The following is a 13,842-nucleotide window of genomic DNA, read 5'->3' as shown; positions in this document are numbered from 1 at the left end:
GATTTGATCCCTGGGTGGGAAAAACCCCCAAGAGTAGGAAATGATAACCCACCATGGACAGAAGAGCCTGGTGGGCTGTAGTCCATAGGGTCACAAAGAGTCAGACACAACTGAGCGACTGAACACGCACGCACACCCCACAGATATACAATGAATACTATTCAGCCATTAAAAAAAGCAAAATAATGCCATTTGCAGCAACATGGATGGAGATCAACATACTAAGTCAGTCAGAAAGAGAAAGACAAATACTGTATAACATCACTTAGACCTGGAATCTAAAATATGACAGAAATAAACTTACCTATTAAGTAAAAACAGACTCACAGACATATAGAACAGACTTGTGGTTGCCATGGGGGAGGGTGGCAAGGAGAAGCTGACTGGGAGCTGGGGATTAGCAGATGCAAACTATTACACACGGAATGGATAAACTACAAGGTCCTACTCTATAGCACAGGGAACTATATTCAATATCATGTGATAAACCATAATGGAAAAGAATATGAAGAAGAATGTATATATATATATTGAATATATATATCTGAGTCATTTGCTGTATAGCAAAAATTGGCAGACCATTGTAAATAAACTATGCTTCATTAAAAAAAAAAAGCTAGCATATATTGCCTGCTTGTCATGAAGCAAATTCCATACAGGCAGAAAGTGGCATTAAACGTTAAGAACTTATAGACTTGTCATACTTAAACTCTGCAAAGCCAAACTTAGTCTTCTGACACCTCCAATGTCTGTGCCTCCTCCAGTCTTTCCTATTTTAGTGAACACCACTGAGATCTAACTGCTCAAACTAGAAAACTACAAGTCATCCTCAACACCTCCTACTCCCACAACCCACAGACAAACCAGCACCAATGCCAAGTCCTGTCAGTTCACTCTCCAAGATGGTTTTCAGATTCATCCACTTCCCTGCATCTCCCTTGTCAATGCCGTTGTGTAAACTAGCATCAGTTCTTGGGACTTCCCTGGTGATCCTGGTGGTTAAGACTCCGAGCTTCCACTGCAGGAGGCACGGGCTTGATCCCTGGTCAGGGGACTAAGATCCCACATGCCACACAGTGCAGCCAAAAATAAAGAAATAAAAATAACCCAGCATCGGCTCTTCCTCAAATTCCTCCACTGGTCTCCCTGCCTTCACTTGTTCCCTTTACAATTCTGTCTTTCTGTGGATCAGGAATCCAGGTTCACTTAGCTGAGTGCTCAAAGTTCAGGATCTCTCAAAGGCTTCAACCAAAGTGTGGACATAGGTCTCAAAATCAATATAAAGCGTCAGTTGGATCACAAGCTTCTCCTGCTTGTGCTTAGTTGCTCAGTTGTGTCCAACTCTTTGTGGCCCCATGAGCTGTAGACCACAAGGCTCCTATGCCCATGGGATTTTCCAGGCAAGAATACTGGAGTGGGGTGCCATTTCCTATGCCAGGGGATCTTTCCCACCCAGGGGTTAACACTGTGGCTCTTGTGTCTCCTACATTCTTTACCACTAGTGTCACCTGGGAAGCCCTCACCAGCTTAGAACTTCTCAATGAGTTTTCATCACTGAATCACAGTGCATTGATGGGGAAATACAAATGCCTTAACATGGCTTCTGGAACTGACCTTCAGCTCTCCTCATCACTCACCAGCATCCAGCCAGCCTGGCTTTTCAGTTCCCCCAATGTGGCCAGCTTTTTTTTTTTTTTTTTTTTGCCATGTGGCATGTGGGGTCTTAGTTCCCTAACCAAGGATCAAACCCATGCCTCCTGATGGAGTCTTAGCCCTTGGACTGCCACAGAAGTCCTCTTTTTTACTTTCACATCAAACATTCTGTCTCCCCCTGCTACTCCTCACCACTCTTTATTTGGTTAATGCAGAACTCTTTTTTTTCTGAATAATTTAGTACAATCTACAGTTTTCCCTTTATATATATGTATTGTTATCTTTTGCTGCATAAAAAATTACCCCAAAACTTAGTGGCTTACCACAACAAGGTTTATTAACTCAGTTTCTGTGGGTTAGGAATCCAGGTTCACCTAGCTGAGTCCTCAGCTCAGGATCTCTCAAAGGTTGTAACCGAAGTGTCCATTGGGCATGATCCCTATGAATGCCCAACAGGAGCAGGACCCTGCTCCGAGATCACACATGGTTGTTGGCAGTATTCGGTTCTCTGCAGGCTCTTATGCCAAAGATCTCAGCTGTTGGGCTAGAGGTCACTCTCAGTTTCTTGCAGTGTGGGCCTCTTCAGCATCGCAACTTGCTTTAACAAAACATACAAGCTGAAGGAATTTCCTGGTGGTCCCACGATTAGAACTCCATGTTCTCACTGCTGAAGGCCAGAGTTCAATCCTTGGTGGAAGGACTAAGTTTCTACAGCTGCATGGTGCAGCACCCTGCCCTCAAAAAAAAAAAAAAAAAAAAAGCAAGCTGAAAATGCAATAGAGAGAGTTGTGCTAGGAAGACAGAAGTCAGTCTTCTGAAACCTAATAATGAAAATGACATCGCATCACTTGACAATATTCTCTTCATTGGAATCAAGTCACTGGGTGTACCCTAAGATGGAGAAGGGAAGATTATACAAGGATGTGACTCCTAGGATGTAGGAGTCATTTGGAATCATCTTAGAGGTCTGCCTATTAAGTCTGCCTCTGTGCTAACTCACTCAATTGTGCCTGACTCTTTGCAATCCCAAGGGCTGTCGCCCGCCAGGTTCTTCTGTCCATGGAATTTTCAACCCACTGGAGTGGGTTGCCATTTCCTCCTCCAGGGGATCTTCCTGACATAGGGATGGAACCAGCATCTCCCGTGTCTCCTACATTGGTAGGTAGATTCTTTACCACTGAGCCACCTGAGAAGCCCCTGTGGTGAGATATGCATAACATTAAATTTAGCATTTTCACCATTTTTAAGTACACAGCCTAGTGGCATTAAGCACATTCACATTGTTGTACAGCCACCATAATCTCCAGGACTTTCTCCTTTTCCCAAACTGAAACTCTGTCTCCATGAAACACTGACCCCCCAACCTCCCCCGGCCTCTGGTCCCACCATCTACTTCCTGTCTCTATAGATTTGACTCCTCTAGGACCTCCCATGAGTGGAATTATACAGTATTTTTCCTTTTGTGACTGTCTTATTTCAATTAGCCTAATGCATTAAGATTCATCCATATTGTAGCATTCTCCATTTTATTCTTAGTAACTCTCCCATGCCTGGCTCATGGTAGGCTGACAATAAGATTTTAGTTAACAAATGAATACAGTCTCTCCTTTCTTAAGTCTGGTTGCTTTTTTGGGGCTAATATCAAGCTATTTTTTTAAAGTCTCCTTCTTCCTGTCTAAAAACTATCCATTTGTCCCAGCAAATTCACTCCTGGTTATATATCCTAAAACAATCAAACAAACAAAAAAACCTCAAAATAGCAATTCACCACCCAGCACTTTATTTTTAAATATATTTTAATTTTATTGGAGTAAAGTTGATTTACAATGTTGTGTTTGTTTCAGGTCTACAGAAAAATGCCTCAGTTATACATATACGTATATTCATGCTTTTAAAAAAGTGTTTGTTTATTTTTAATTGATTGATGATTGGTTTACAATATCAGTTTTTCTTTCATACATCGACATGAATTAACCACAGGTGTACATAAGATATTCATTCTTTTTTCAGATTCCTTTCTCATATAGGTTATCACAAAATGCTGAGTAGAGTTCCCTGTGCTATACAGTAGGAGCTGTTGGTTATCTATCATATATAGTAGTGTGTCTGTATATATCCCAAACCACCTCCCAACACTTTTGATAACCCTCTCTGGGCTCTATTACTCCAGAGCACTTGTCCCCTTCTGATACAATTTTATTACTTATTATGTTTATCGATTATTTTCTGTCTCTTAGAACGTAAGCTCCAAAAGGGGAGAGAGCTTTGTTTTGTTGACAGAAGTTCTCCAAGAAAATATTCTGGCACATAGGAAGCAGAGATGTTGAAGGGATAAATCTGCTTCTTAAGCCGACAGGAAGGACATTAGCAGCCAGGACGCTCCGAAAGGGACAGTCACTCGTAGTAAATCCTTTCCTGACAACGGCCAAGCCTCTATCCGAACGGGATTCAGCACCAGGAGCCCCTGGACAGCTCTGGAAGCCAAATATTTCTGGAACCCTTCCTCTAAGGTCTGAGTTTCCCACCGGAGCCGCCCTGTGGCAGTACCCGCCGCTCAGTGGGAGGAAACTACTTTCCCTTGCCGGTAGGAGAGGTGGAGTCGCAGTTTGAGTGGCAACTGTAACAGCCAATGGCGTGGAGAACATGGGCCGCGGCGCTTGGGGTGGCCAGTGGTCAGAGGCGTGGGCGGGGCGTGGGCAGCGGCGCGCCGAGCTACGGCTCGGCCAGGAGCCCGGCAGAAGGGTCGACACCGCCCGGCAGTTGAGCGGCAGACGGCTCTGGTGGGCGGGCGAGGACCCGACGGAGGTACGTGCGGGCTGGGCCTGGGCGGCTCGGGGCCAGGCGGGCTCTGCTGCCCGTTAGCCGAGGCCCCTCCTTTGATTTGCGTACGGTTTCCCCAGCGGAGCGCGACTTGTCCCCTGTCGAGCGGGGCGCCGGATGCAGCGCTGGGTACACAGATGGTGCTCAATAAATGCTGAGTGAAAGGATGAATGAATGAGACCGTCCCCTCTGCCTAGCCCCATTTAGCCCCCGGGTTGAGGGCGTCCAGGCCACACTCACCTCTACGCTACAGCCTGGGGCATCCTGATCCTCGGCAGGTATTTATTGGGCGCCTACTGTGTATCTGGCTTCGGACTGGGAAGACAGATTCCTGGATCCTGTGGAAGTCGCAGCCCAAGGTGAGTAAGGACATTCGAGGATTTTCTGTAGTTTCCTGTAGCACCAGTGATGCCTAGGGACGGGGTGTGAGATATCTCCCCCCTGGTGGCATCTGAACTGACTAGGGGACGCGGGCAGTGAGAACTGAGAGGCTGGGGAGCAGCCGCAGTCTCTTGTATTAATGGTGACATTTTTGGGTCTGTCTAGGGCGAGATCGATTTCAATTTGGCTCATCAAGTCCCATAAAGAGGTCCTCATGCTTCAGCTCATCCGTTTGTTCAGCCAACTGATACTGAGCATCGGTTCTGCTCGGAGCCTTGAGGTGGGTACAGGCTGTACCATTTAGGGCAGGGGGAGGCCCCCTCAAGGGGTCCTGGAGGTAGCGATCTGAAAGACAAGCATCACTGGAAGGTTAGGGGAAAGTGGCCTGGGGAAGAGAGCAACAGGTGCAAAGGCCCTGAGGTGGGAGCAGGCTTGCCACAGTCAGGGGCCACAAAGGCCAGTGAGGGGAGGTGATGCAGAACCTTTGTTTCAGGGTAAAGCTGTTAGATTTTACATAAGGGCAGGGGGATCCAGAACATTGTGCAATGATGGAAGTGTTCTCTTTGCTGTCCAGTATGGCGACTGCTAGACTCAGGTGCCTACTGGACACTTGAAATATGGTTAGTGCGTCTGAGAAGCTGAATTCTACTGAATTTTATTTAAATGTTTATATATATATATTTTTTGCCTACACTGGGTCTTAGTTGTGGCATGTGGGATCTAGTTCCCTGACCAGGGATTGAACCTGGGTCGCCTGCACTGGGGAGTCTTAACCTTAGTCTTAGTCCCTGCAGTGGAGTCTTAGCCACTGGGCCAGCAGGGAAGTCCCTATTTCTGCATTTTATTTAATTAATTTACACAGACACATGTGTCTAGTGACTGCCATACTGGACAGCGTAGCCATGGAAAATTTTCTGCAGGACACAATGATGTGTGCTAGGCCTGGAGTGGGTAGAAATACTGGGGGTGATGGGCTTGGTTTCTTGAGCTGGTCAGAGGACCAGTCCAACAGCTGATGCGGTTGCCCCTGACATTCACAGAGGCTGGACTGAGGCATGAGCCCCCAGCTGCGTGGTTGGATCCCCTAGCGCATTGTGGGACGGGAGTGTGCTCCCACACATGGTTTGGCCAGGCGGAGACCAGAGCAGCCGGGGGACGCCACCATGGTGAAGCTGTTGGTGGCCAAAATCCTCTGCATGGTGGGCATGTTCTTCTTCATGCTGCTTGGCTCCCTGCTCCCCGTGAAGATCATCGAGATGGACTTTGAGAAGGCCCACCGCTCGAAAAAGATCCTCTCGCTCTGCAACACCTTTGGCGGTGGGGTCTTTCTGGCCACGTGTTTCAATGCTTTACTGCCGGCTGTGAGGGAAAAGGTAAGGCTCCCTGGGCTGGCAGTAGTGGCCCATGGCACCTTATGGCCAAGCGTCCCTGCTGCTTTTCTTTCTTCCATTTTTTTTTTTTAAACCGAGATATAGTTGATATACAATATTTTGTCAGTTTCAGGTATGCAACATAGGGATTCACAATTTTATAAAGGTTATACTCCATTTATAGTTATTAAAGGGCTTCCCTGGTAGCTCAGCTGGTAAAGAATCTGCCTACAATGCAGGAGACCCTGGTTCAATTCCTGGGTCAGGAAGATCCGCTGGAGAAAGGATAGGCTACCCACTCCAGTATTCTTGGGCTTCCCTAGTGGCTCAGTTGGTAAATAATCCGCCTGCAATGTGAAAGACCTAGGTTGGATCCTTGGGTTGGGAAGATCCCCTGGAGAAAGGAACAGCTGCACACTCCAGTATTCTGGCCTGGGGAGAATTCCATGGACTGTATAGTCCATGGGGTTGCAAAGAGTCAGACACAACTAAGCAACTTTCACTTTCACTTTCTTCATAGTTATTAGAAGCTATTGCTGTATTCCCCATGCTGTATAATACATGTTTGTAGCCTATTTAATCTTTTTAGTCTTTATTTATTTTTTTGGCTGCACCATGTCTTAGTTGTGGCACATGGGATCTTCACTGTTACATGCAGAATCTTCTTTGTGGTGTGTGGAATCTTTAGTTGCAAACTCTTAGTTGTGGCAATTTGGACTCTTGGTTGTGACATGTGGGATCTAGTTCCCCTATCAGGGATCAAACCCAGGCCCCCTGCATTGGGAGCTCAGGGTTTCAACTGTTGGACCATTCGGGAAGTTCCTATTTTATACATAATGGTTTATACCTCTTAATCCCCTACCCTTATCTTGCTCCTCCCCCATCTCTGGTGCTTTTCAACCCTGATACCAAGCTTAGGGACCTTGACACTATAAGGGTGAGGGGAAGTAGAAAATGAACTTGCTGTGTGACCATGAGCTGGTTGCTTTTCCTTTCTGGGTCTTACCTGGTAAACAAGGGGTTTGAACAAGACCTGGGGTTCCCAGATGGTAGGCTCATCAGTCGTTACTTGACCAGACCACTTGTACCAGGCATGTGCACTCTGTTCTGAAGCTGACAATTGTGGCCTCTTTTCAACTCCTGTATCAGTCAGATGTTTGCTGCGTAACAAATTATTACAAACTTAGCATCTTAAAACAGCACATATTTTAAGACCACAGTTTCTGTGGGTCAGGAGTCTGGGTAACAACTTGGCTGCTGGCTTTCATGAGGCAGCAGTAGAGGTATCTGCTGGGCTGTTGTCTCATCCCAAGGTTCAGCTGGTGACAGGTTGGCATCTGAGCTCACGTGGTTGTGAGACATAGTTCAGTTCCTTCCTGATTATTGAACTGGGGCACAGTTCCTCCCGAGCTCTTGGCTGGGAGCCACCCGCAGTCCCTGGCCACGTGGGCTTCCTCACTGTGCCTTTTGCTTTATCTACAAGTCCCATCCTGTGCCCGGACTGCTGACATTGAGGGCTGGGCAGTGTTTTGCACTTCTAAGCTTGTGTTCCTCCATTACGGAGCATGGGAAACCTGTGCACTTGGCATCAGTGAGGATGAGATCTGAGTCCTCTCCGGTGTACTCTGCACCCCCTTCCTGCATTCTGACAGTGTCACCACCAGCCTGGACTACTGTAATGGCCTTGCCCCTCCCCGTTCCCCTCCAGCTCACAGGGCCCTCTCACAGTCCTCCCAGAACCACTCCTGTGCCGCACCCCTGCCCCAGACTCCCCAACACCTCAGTGGGCCAGGCCCCTCCTCCTGGCCACCCACCAGCCCCCATCAGAGCTCCCGCTTCATGGTCCAGTGTGGCCGCCATGGACCATTCCAGCTGGTCAGGTTTCAGTGAATTGAAATTTAACACAATTCAACAGGCCAGTCCTCAGTTGCAACAGCCACATTTCAAGTCCTCAAGGGCCATGCGTGGCTGGTTGGTTCCATGTCAGACAGCATAGACAGAGAACATTCCATCATCTGGAAGGTATTGGATGGTACTGGCTCAAGGGGTCTGGTGAGGACAGCCAGATGTGCTGGCGAGCCTCCTATTGGTTCTCAGCATCTTCACCCAAGAGGGTGGAGTGATGGGGGCCCCCAGAAATAGCCTCTGAGTCATGTGGAAGCAAACCCATGGAGGCATCAGGGCCAGAAGGCCCAACTGATGTCATGATCTGGAGGCCAGAAGTCCAAGACCAAGGGGTCAGTGGTCTGGGTCCTTCTGAGGCCATGAGAGTGAGTGTATCCCGTGTCCCTCCTGGCTTGTGGGAATCGTCTTCAGTCCCTGGTGTCCCTGGCCCTTTGTGAGCATCACGCCGTCTCTGCCTCCATCATCACGTGGCCTCTCCCTGTGTGTCTCTTTGTGTGTCTCCTTTTCTCTCTCAGAAGGACACCTGTCATTGGATTCAGGCCCCATCCTTATCCGGAAGATGTCATCTCAAGATCCTTATCTGATGAATGAGTTTCCTGGGGTGACCATGACAGAAGATCAGAGATGGGGGGCTTGAACAACAGACACTTACTCTCCTCTAGGGCTGGAGGCCACAAGTCTGAGATCAAGGTGCTGGCAGGGAGGGGCCTCCTGTGGCCTCCCTCCCTGCCTTGCAGACAGCCATCTCTTGCAGCCTCTGCACAGGATGGCTCTTCTTCTTCCTGTTAGGACACCACCTAGTGGCTTAGGGCTGCCCCAACAGCTTTCTTTTAACTGAATCTCCTATTTAAAGACCTTTTCTCCAAATAGGGTTGGTTTTGAGGCACCAGGCTTAAGAGTCTGCCTGCAATGTGGGAGATCTGGGTTCAACCCCTGGGTCAGGAAGATCCCCTGGAGAAGAGAATGGCAACCCACTCCAGTATTCTTGCCTGGGAAATCCCATGGACAGAGGAGCCTGGTGGGCTACAGTCCGTGGGATTAGAAAGAGTTGGACACAACTTAGGACTCACACACACACACTTCAGGCACTAGGGGTTGGGAGATTTTCATATAATCTGTTTGTCAGGGACACAGCTCAGCCTGTTGCACCTCAGTTATGTCTGCAAAGACCCTTCTTCCAAATGAGATCACTTTCTGAAGTTCCTGGTGGACATATCTTTAGCACACTACACTGTTTTATTTTTTTAAATATTTGTCTGTTTGCTTGTTTTAGAAGCTACCTGTAGAAGGCTGGAGGAGTACAGAAAGGAAGGGTATCTTAGAGGGTATCAAATGGTTGCTTTTATTTTTTATTTTTTTGGCCACACTGAGCAGCATGCAGAATCTTAGTTTCTCCAGCAGGAATCAAATTCGTGCCCCCTGCTGTGGAAGCATGGATTCTTTTTTTTTTTTTTTTTTAACTATTATTTATTTATTTACTAATTTTTGGCCATGCTAGGTCTTCTGGGCTTCTTACTGTGGTGGTTTCTCTTGTTGCAGAGCACAGCTTCAGTAGTTGTGGCCCAGGGGCTTAGTTGCCTCAAGGCATGTGGAATCTTCCTGGATCAGGGATTGAACCTGTGTCCCCCTGCATTGGCAGTCAGATTCTTAACTACCAGGCCATCAGGGAAGTCTCTACACCATTTGCAAGTTGGTCAACAGAGTGGAAGTGGTGTGAGCCCTATTCCCTTTCTAATAGATTTTTTTTTCAATCCATCGAGGACGAGTCACTGTCCCCTCCCCCTTTTAAAACCTGTATGAAGTGGGTATTTCTGTTAATTGAATGGTCATATCTGGTGAACCTGTTGTGTGGGCAGTGGGGTCACAGCCTCTGGCCTCTGAACCTCTCCCATCCTTTCCCCCTGGCACCCTCCGCTCCAGCTCCAGGAAGTCCTGACTCTCGCGCACATCAGCACCGACTACCCGCTGGCCGAGACCATCATGCTGTTGGGCTTCTTCATGACTGTCTTCTTGGAGCAGCTGGTGCTGACCTTCCGCAAGGAGAGGCCAGCCTTCATCGACCTGGAGACATTCAACGCCAGCTCGGATGCTGGCAGTGACTCGGAGTATGAGAGCCCCTTCATGGGCGGCCCACGGGGCCACGCGCTCTACGCGGAGCCACATGGGCACAGCCACGGCCTGAGCGTTCAGGAGCTGTCACGCTCCAGCCCGCTGCGGCTCCTCAGCCTGGTCTTTGCCCTGTCGGCCCACTCAGTCTTCGAGGGCCTGGCCCTGGGCCTGCAGGAGGAAGGGGAGAAGGTGGTGAGCCTGTTCGTGGGAGTGGCCATCCACGAGACGCTGGTGGCCGTGGCCCTGGGCATCAACATGGCCAGGAGTGCCATGGCCTTGAGGGACGCAGCCAAGCTGGCTGTCACTGTGAGTGCCATGATCCCACTGGGCATCAGCCTTGGCCTGGGCATTGAGAGCGCCCAGGGCATGCCCAGCAGTGTGGCCTCTGTGCTGCTGCAGGGCCTGGCGGGTGGCACCTTCCTCTTCGTCACCTTCTTTGAGATCCTGGCCAAGGAGCTGGAGGAGAAGAGCGACCGGCTGCTCAAGGTCCTCTTCCTGGTGCTGGGCTACACTGTCCTGGCTGGCATGGTCTTCATCAAGTGGTGACCGCTCTGCCCCCACCCAGCCGGAGCCCAACAAGACGCACAGGGCCCTGCCCCACCTCCCCTGTGGGTCAGAGCTCAGCCCCCAGGCCATGCCTGCACATAGAGGGGCCACCTGGGACCACACTGCACCCCAAATCCTGCACCCTGAGCCTTGGGACCCCACTCTTACTTTTACAAATTCTTCTCTTAAAAGTATTTCCCAAAGCCGTGTGGCCATGTCATCCTCGGGCTTGGGGATCTGGTGACTCATAGGGGAGGTGGGGTGGGACCCAGACCCTCCTCCCCAAACACTCCAGCTTGGATGATATGGAAGTGGCCAGCCTCTGTCCTCCTTGCCCGTGGTGGCTCAGCTGGTAAAGACTACGCCTGCAGTATAGGAGACCCTGGTTCGATTCCTGGGTTGGGAAGATTCCCTGGAGAAGGGATAGACTACCCACTCCAGTATTCTTGGGCTTCTCTAGTGGTCAGATGTTAAAGAATCTGCCCACAATTTGGGAGACTGGGTTCGATCCCTGCATCTGGAAGATCCCCTGGAGGAGGGTATGGCTTACCCATTCCAGTATTCTTGCCTGGAGAATCCCCATGGACAGAGGTGCCTGGCAGGCTACAGTTAATGGGGTCACAAAGAGTCAGATAGGACTGAGTGACTTAGCACCTGTGGCCACCCTCAGCCTCCCCTGGAGCCCTGCAGCACGCAGCTGGCGGAGTGTCCCCAGGGTTAGCAGAGGGGCCAGGCACTGTCACGTGACACCCTGAGTGGTTTCCATTAGAAGGGCCCTTCAGGGAGCCTCTGTTCAGGGTTAGTTGGAGGCCCTGTTCAGGGTTAGTGGTTCCTGCTGCCTGAGGCTGTGCTTGGTGGGCAGAGGTATGGTTTCAGGAACCCTGGAGACACCTTGTTCCCTGTTTTCGGTGCGGCCTGCCTGCATGGGGAGGTTGTCCCCCAGGGCCTGGGGCTGAGCTCTTTGGTTCTGGCCCAGAGAGACATATGGGCAGGTTCCAGGGGCCTCCGTCCTTGGTTCTTGGCCCCAGGTGCCCAGGGACTCCCAGCAGGCCAGGGTCAGGGGCCACGTGACTCAACTCCCCCCACCAGGCACAAATGAAGCTCAGGTTCAGGAGCGTGGGGGACTAACAGCCCTGTGGGGCTGGCATACACCCTCCCCTCAGTAGGAACGAGCTGTGTTAGTGTTGTCGGGGCAACCAGCAGGTGCCCCCAGGGATGAGCCAGGGCTGAGGGCCCTTTCTGGGGACTTCGCTGCGTCTCTGGCACAGCCTTGGCTCCCCTAGCCCTGACCCTGTTACACATACCCTTCCTACCACCTCCTTCTTCCATTCAGCCAGGGGTCCAGGCCCCTTCCTAGAATCTCTAGTCTACTCCTGTCTCAATCAGGGTCACTGCCCAGACCCACGCCAGCAAGACCTGCTGTGCAGTGGGGTTGTTTGAGCTTTCTGGCGAGGACAGGCCCCTGTGCCCTGTGGGCCTGGGCTCAGCAGGTGCTCTGGCCCCAGGGTGTACCTGGAGCATCTAACTGCTGTTCGAGCGGGCACCCCAGCCTGCTGCCCCTAGCCAGGCTCCAGAAGCATGAGAATGCACAAGCTCCATTAGTTTTCCTGCCAGTCTCAGGGAACAAGGGTGTATGTCCAAGCACCCCCACCACTGCTGATGGAAATATTGGGCCTGTTTCTAGGAACATCGATCTGGCTTTTACCAGAACCCAAATCTCAACCTCACCTGGCGTGACGCTGTCTCCATGCCAGGCAAGTGACCCCCGTGGGGGTGGGAGCATCACCAGCACCTTGTCCTAAACCCAGCGTTGCTGGTGACTGCCTGCCCCCACTTCACTCTGCCCTCAGTGGGCAGTACCCAGCAATCTGCTAGATTCCAGGGCCTGTCTTCAGATGGAGGGGTGTGGTCCATGCAGTGGGTCCCTCAGGGGCTCCTCTCCCCAAATCCGGTAGGAACCTCCCATGTGGTCTGCTCTAGGAGTCCCGACTCCATACGCCTCCCCATCACCTAAAGCACACACACAGCAGGGTCCCCGCCCTCCTGCCTGCCATCAACCTTCTGAGATGTCCTGGGGACACCACAGGCCTGTCCACCCCTCAGTCCCCACATTTCCCCTTCCATCCCCCTACTGGAGCCCTCAAGGCCCAGTCGTTCCCTCTCACTCTGAGCCAGCTTATGGACCAGGAAGGGCACTGCAGCACCAGCAAAGAGGGGGAACCCCAGTGGACCCCACTCATGCCTTGGACACTGCCACCCCAGTCCCTGGCGTCCTTGGATCCCCAGCCTGCCCAGCCTCTGTCTGTTGGGCTCTGGCCTCCCTCCAGCCCCAGGAGAATTGCTTCCAGGCCCCTGGGGATGCTGGAACCCCCAAAATTGGGGAGGAGTGCTGTGTGGTGTAGGAGAGGACGCAAGCTGTCTCATCCACCAGCCTCCCCCAAGGCTACCCCTCCTGTCTGCTGTTGGAGGAGCCAGGGTCAGCCCCAGGGTCTGCTGCTCACTGAGATGATGGTGTCAGTCAGTTGTGGTCAGCCCTCCCCACTTGGGGTGAGGGTCAAAGCTGAAAGTTGAGGTGAGAAGAGAAGTGGTCATCTCATCCAAGAGGGGCCTGGGGGGGCCAACCTCACTCCTGAGGGCCCCTGGCCGAAGCTGGTCGTGTCTGGTCTAGACCAGGGTCTTCTGAGGACAGCTCAGTGGCTCCACCTTCCCACGGCCTCTGACATGAGAGTGCCACGTGGTGACAGGAGCTTTGGCTGAAGGAGCCTGTGGGTTGGAAACCCACCTCCTGGGACCCCGGACCAGCCCTGACACAGAACTGCACATCGGCCGCAAGCCTTCACCCATCTCTCTTTAACTTTGCACCTTTGAGGAAGTGTCACTCTGAGCTCTGTGTGTCTCTCACGGAGGAGAAGGGGGCAGACACCTGCTGATGATCTGTTTAAGGTGTTGCGTGGCGACCAGGCACAACCACCTTTGCTTGGACGCGAGCAATCCCAGATAGTACAAATGCCTTTCTGTTTGAAAAATAAATAAAACACAAAGCTTTCAGCACAAAATA

General features: G+C 51.0%; 1 protein-coding gene across 5 annotated transcripts; it reads left to right on the top strand.

Moving 5' to 3' along the window:
* The first annotated feature begins 4,303 nt into the window (after positions 1-4,303).
* On the top strand, positions 4,304-10,987 carry SLC39A3 (solute carrier family 39 member 3). Of its 5 annotated transcripts, none has more exons than XM_025293126.2 (5): positions 4,305-4,458; positions 4,554-4,832; positions 5,020-5,134; positions 5,895-6,227; positions 10,050-10,987. In XM_025293126.2, the coding sequence occupies exons 4-5, from the start codon at positions 6,018-6,020 to the stop codon at positions 10,782-10,784; spliced, it is 945 nt and encodes a 314-aa protein (XP_025148911.1). In that variant the 5' UTR covers positions 4,305-4,458; positions 4,554-4,832; positions 5,020-5,134; positions 5,895-6,017; the 3' UTR covers positions 10,785-10,987. The 5 variants fall into 5 exon arrangements, with proteins under 5 accessions (XP_025148914.1, XP_025148911.1, XP_025148913.1 ...); XM_006047838.3 differs by having other exon boundaries at positions 4,306-4,458; positions 4,752-4,832; XM_025293127.2 differs by having other exon boundaries at positions 4,340-4,458; positions 4,671-4,832.
* Positions 10,988-13,842: the final 2,855 nt, after the last annotated feature.

This window comes from Bubalus bubalis, chromosome 9 (assembly GCF_019923935.1).
Source record: "Bubalus bubalis isolate 160015118507 breed Murrah chromosome 9, NDDB_SH_1, whole genome shotgun sequence".
Lineage (NCBI taxonomy): Eukaryota > Metazoa > Chordata > Mammalia > Artiodactyla > Bovidae > Bubalus > Bubalus bubalis.
This window is presented reverse-complemented; position numbering and strand designations above follow the sequence as displayed.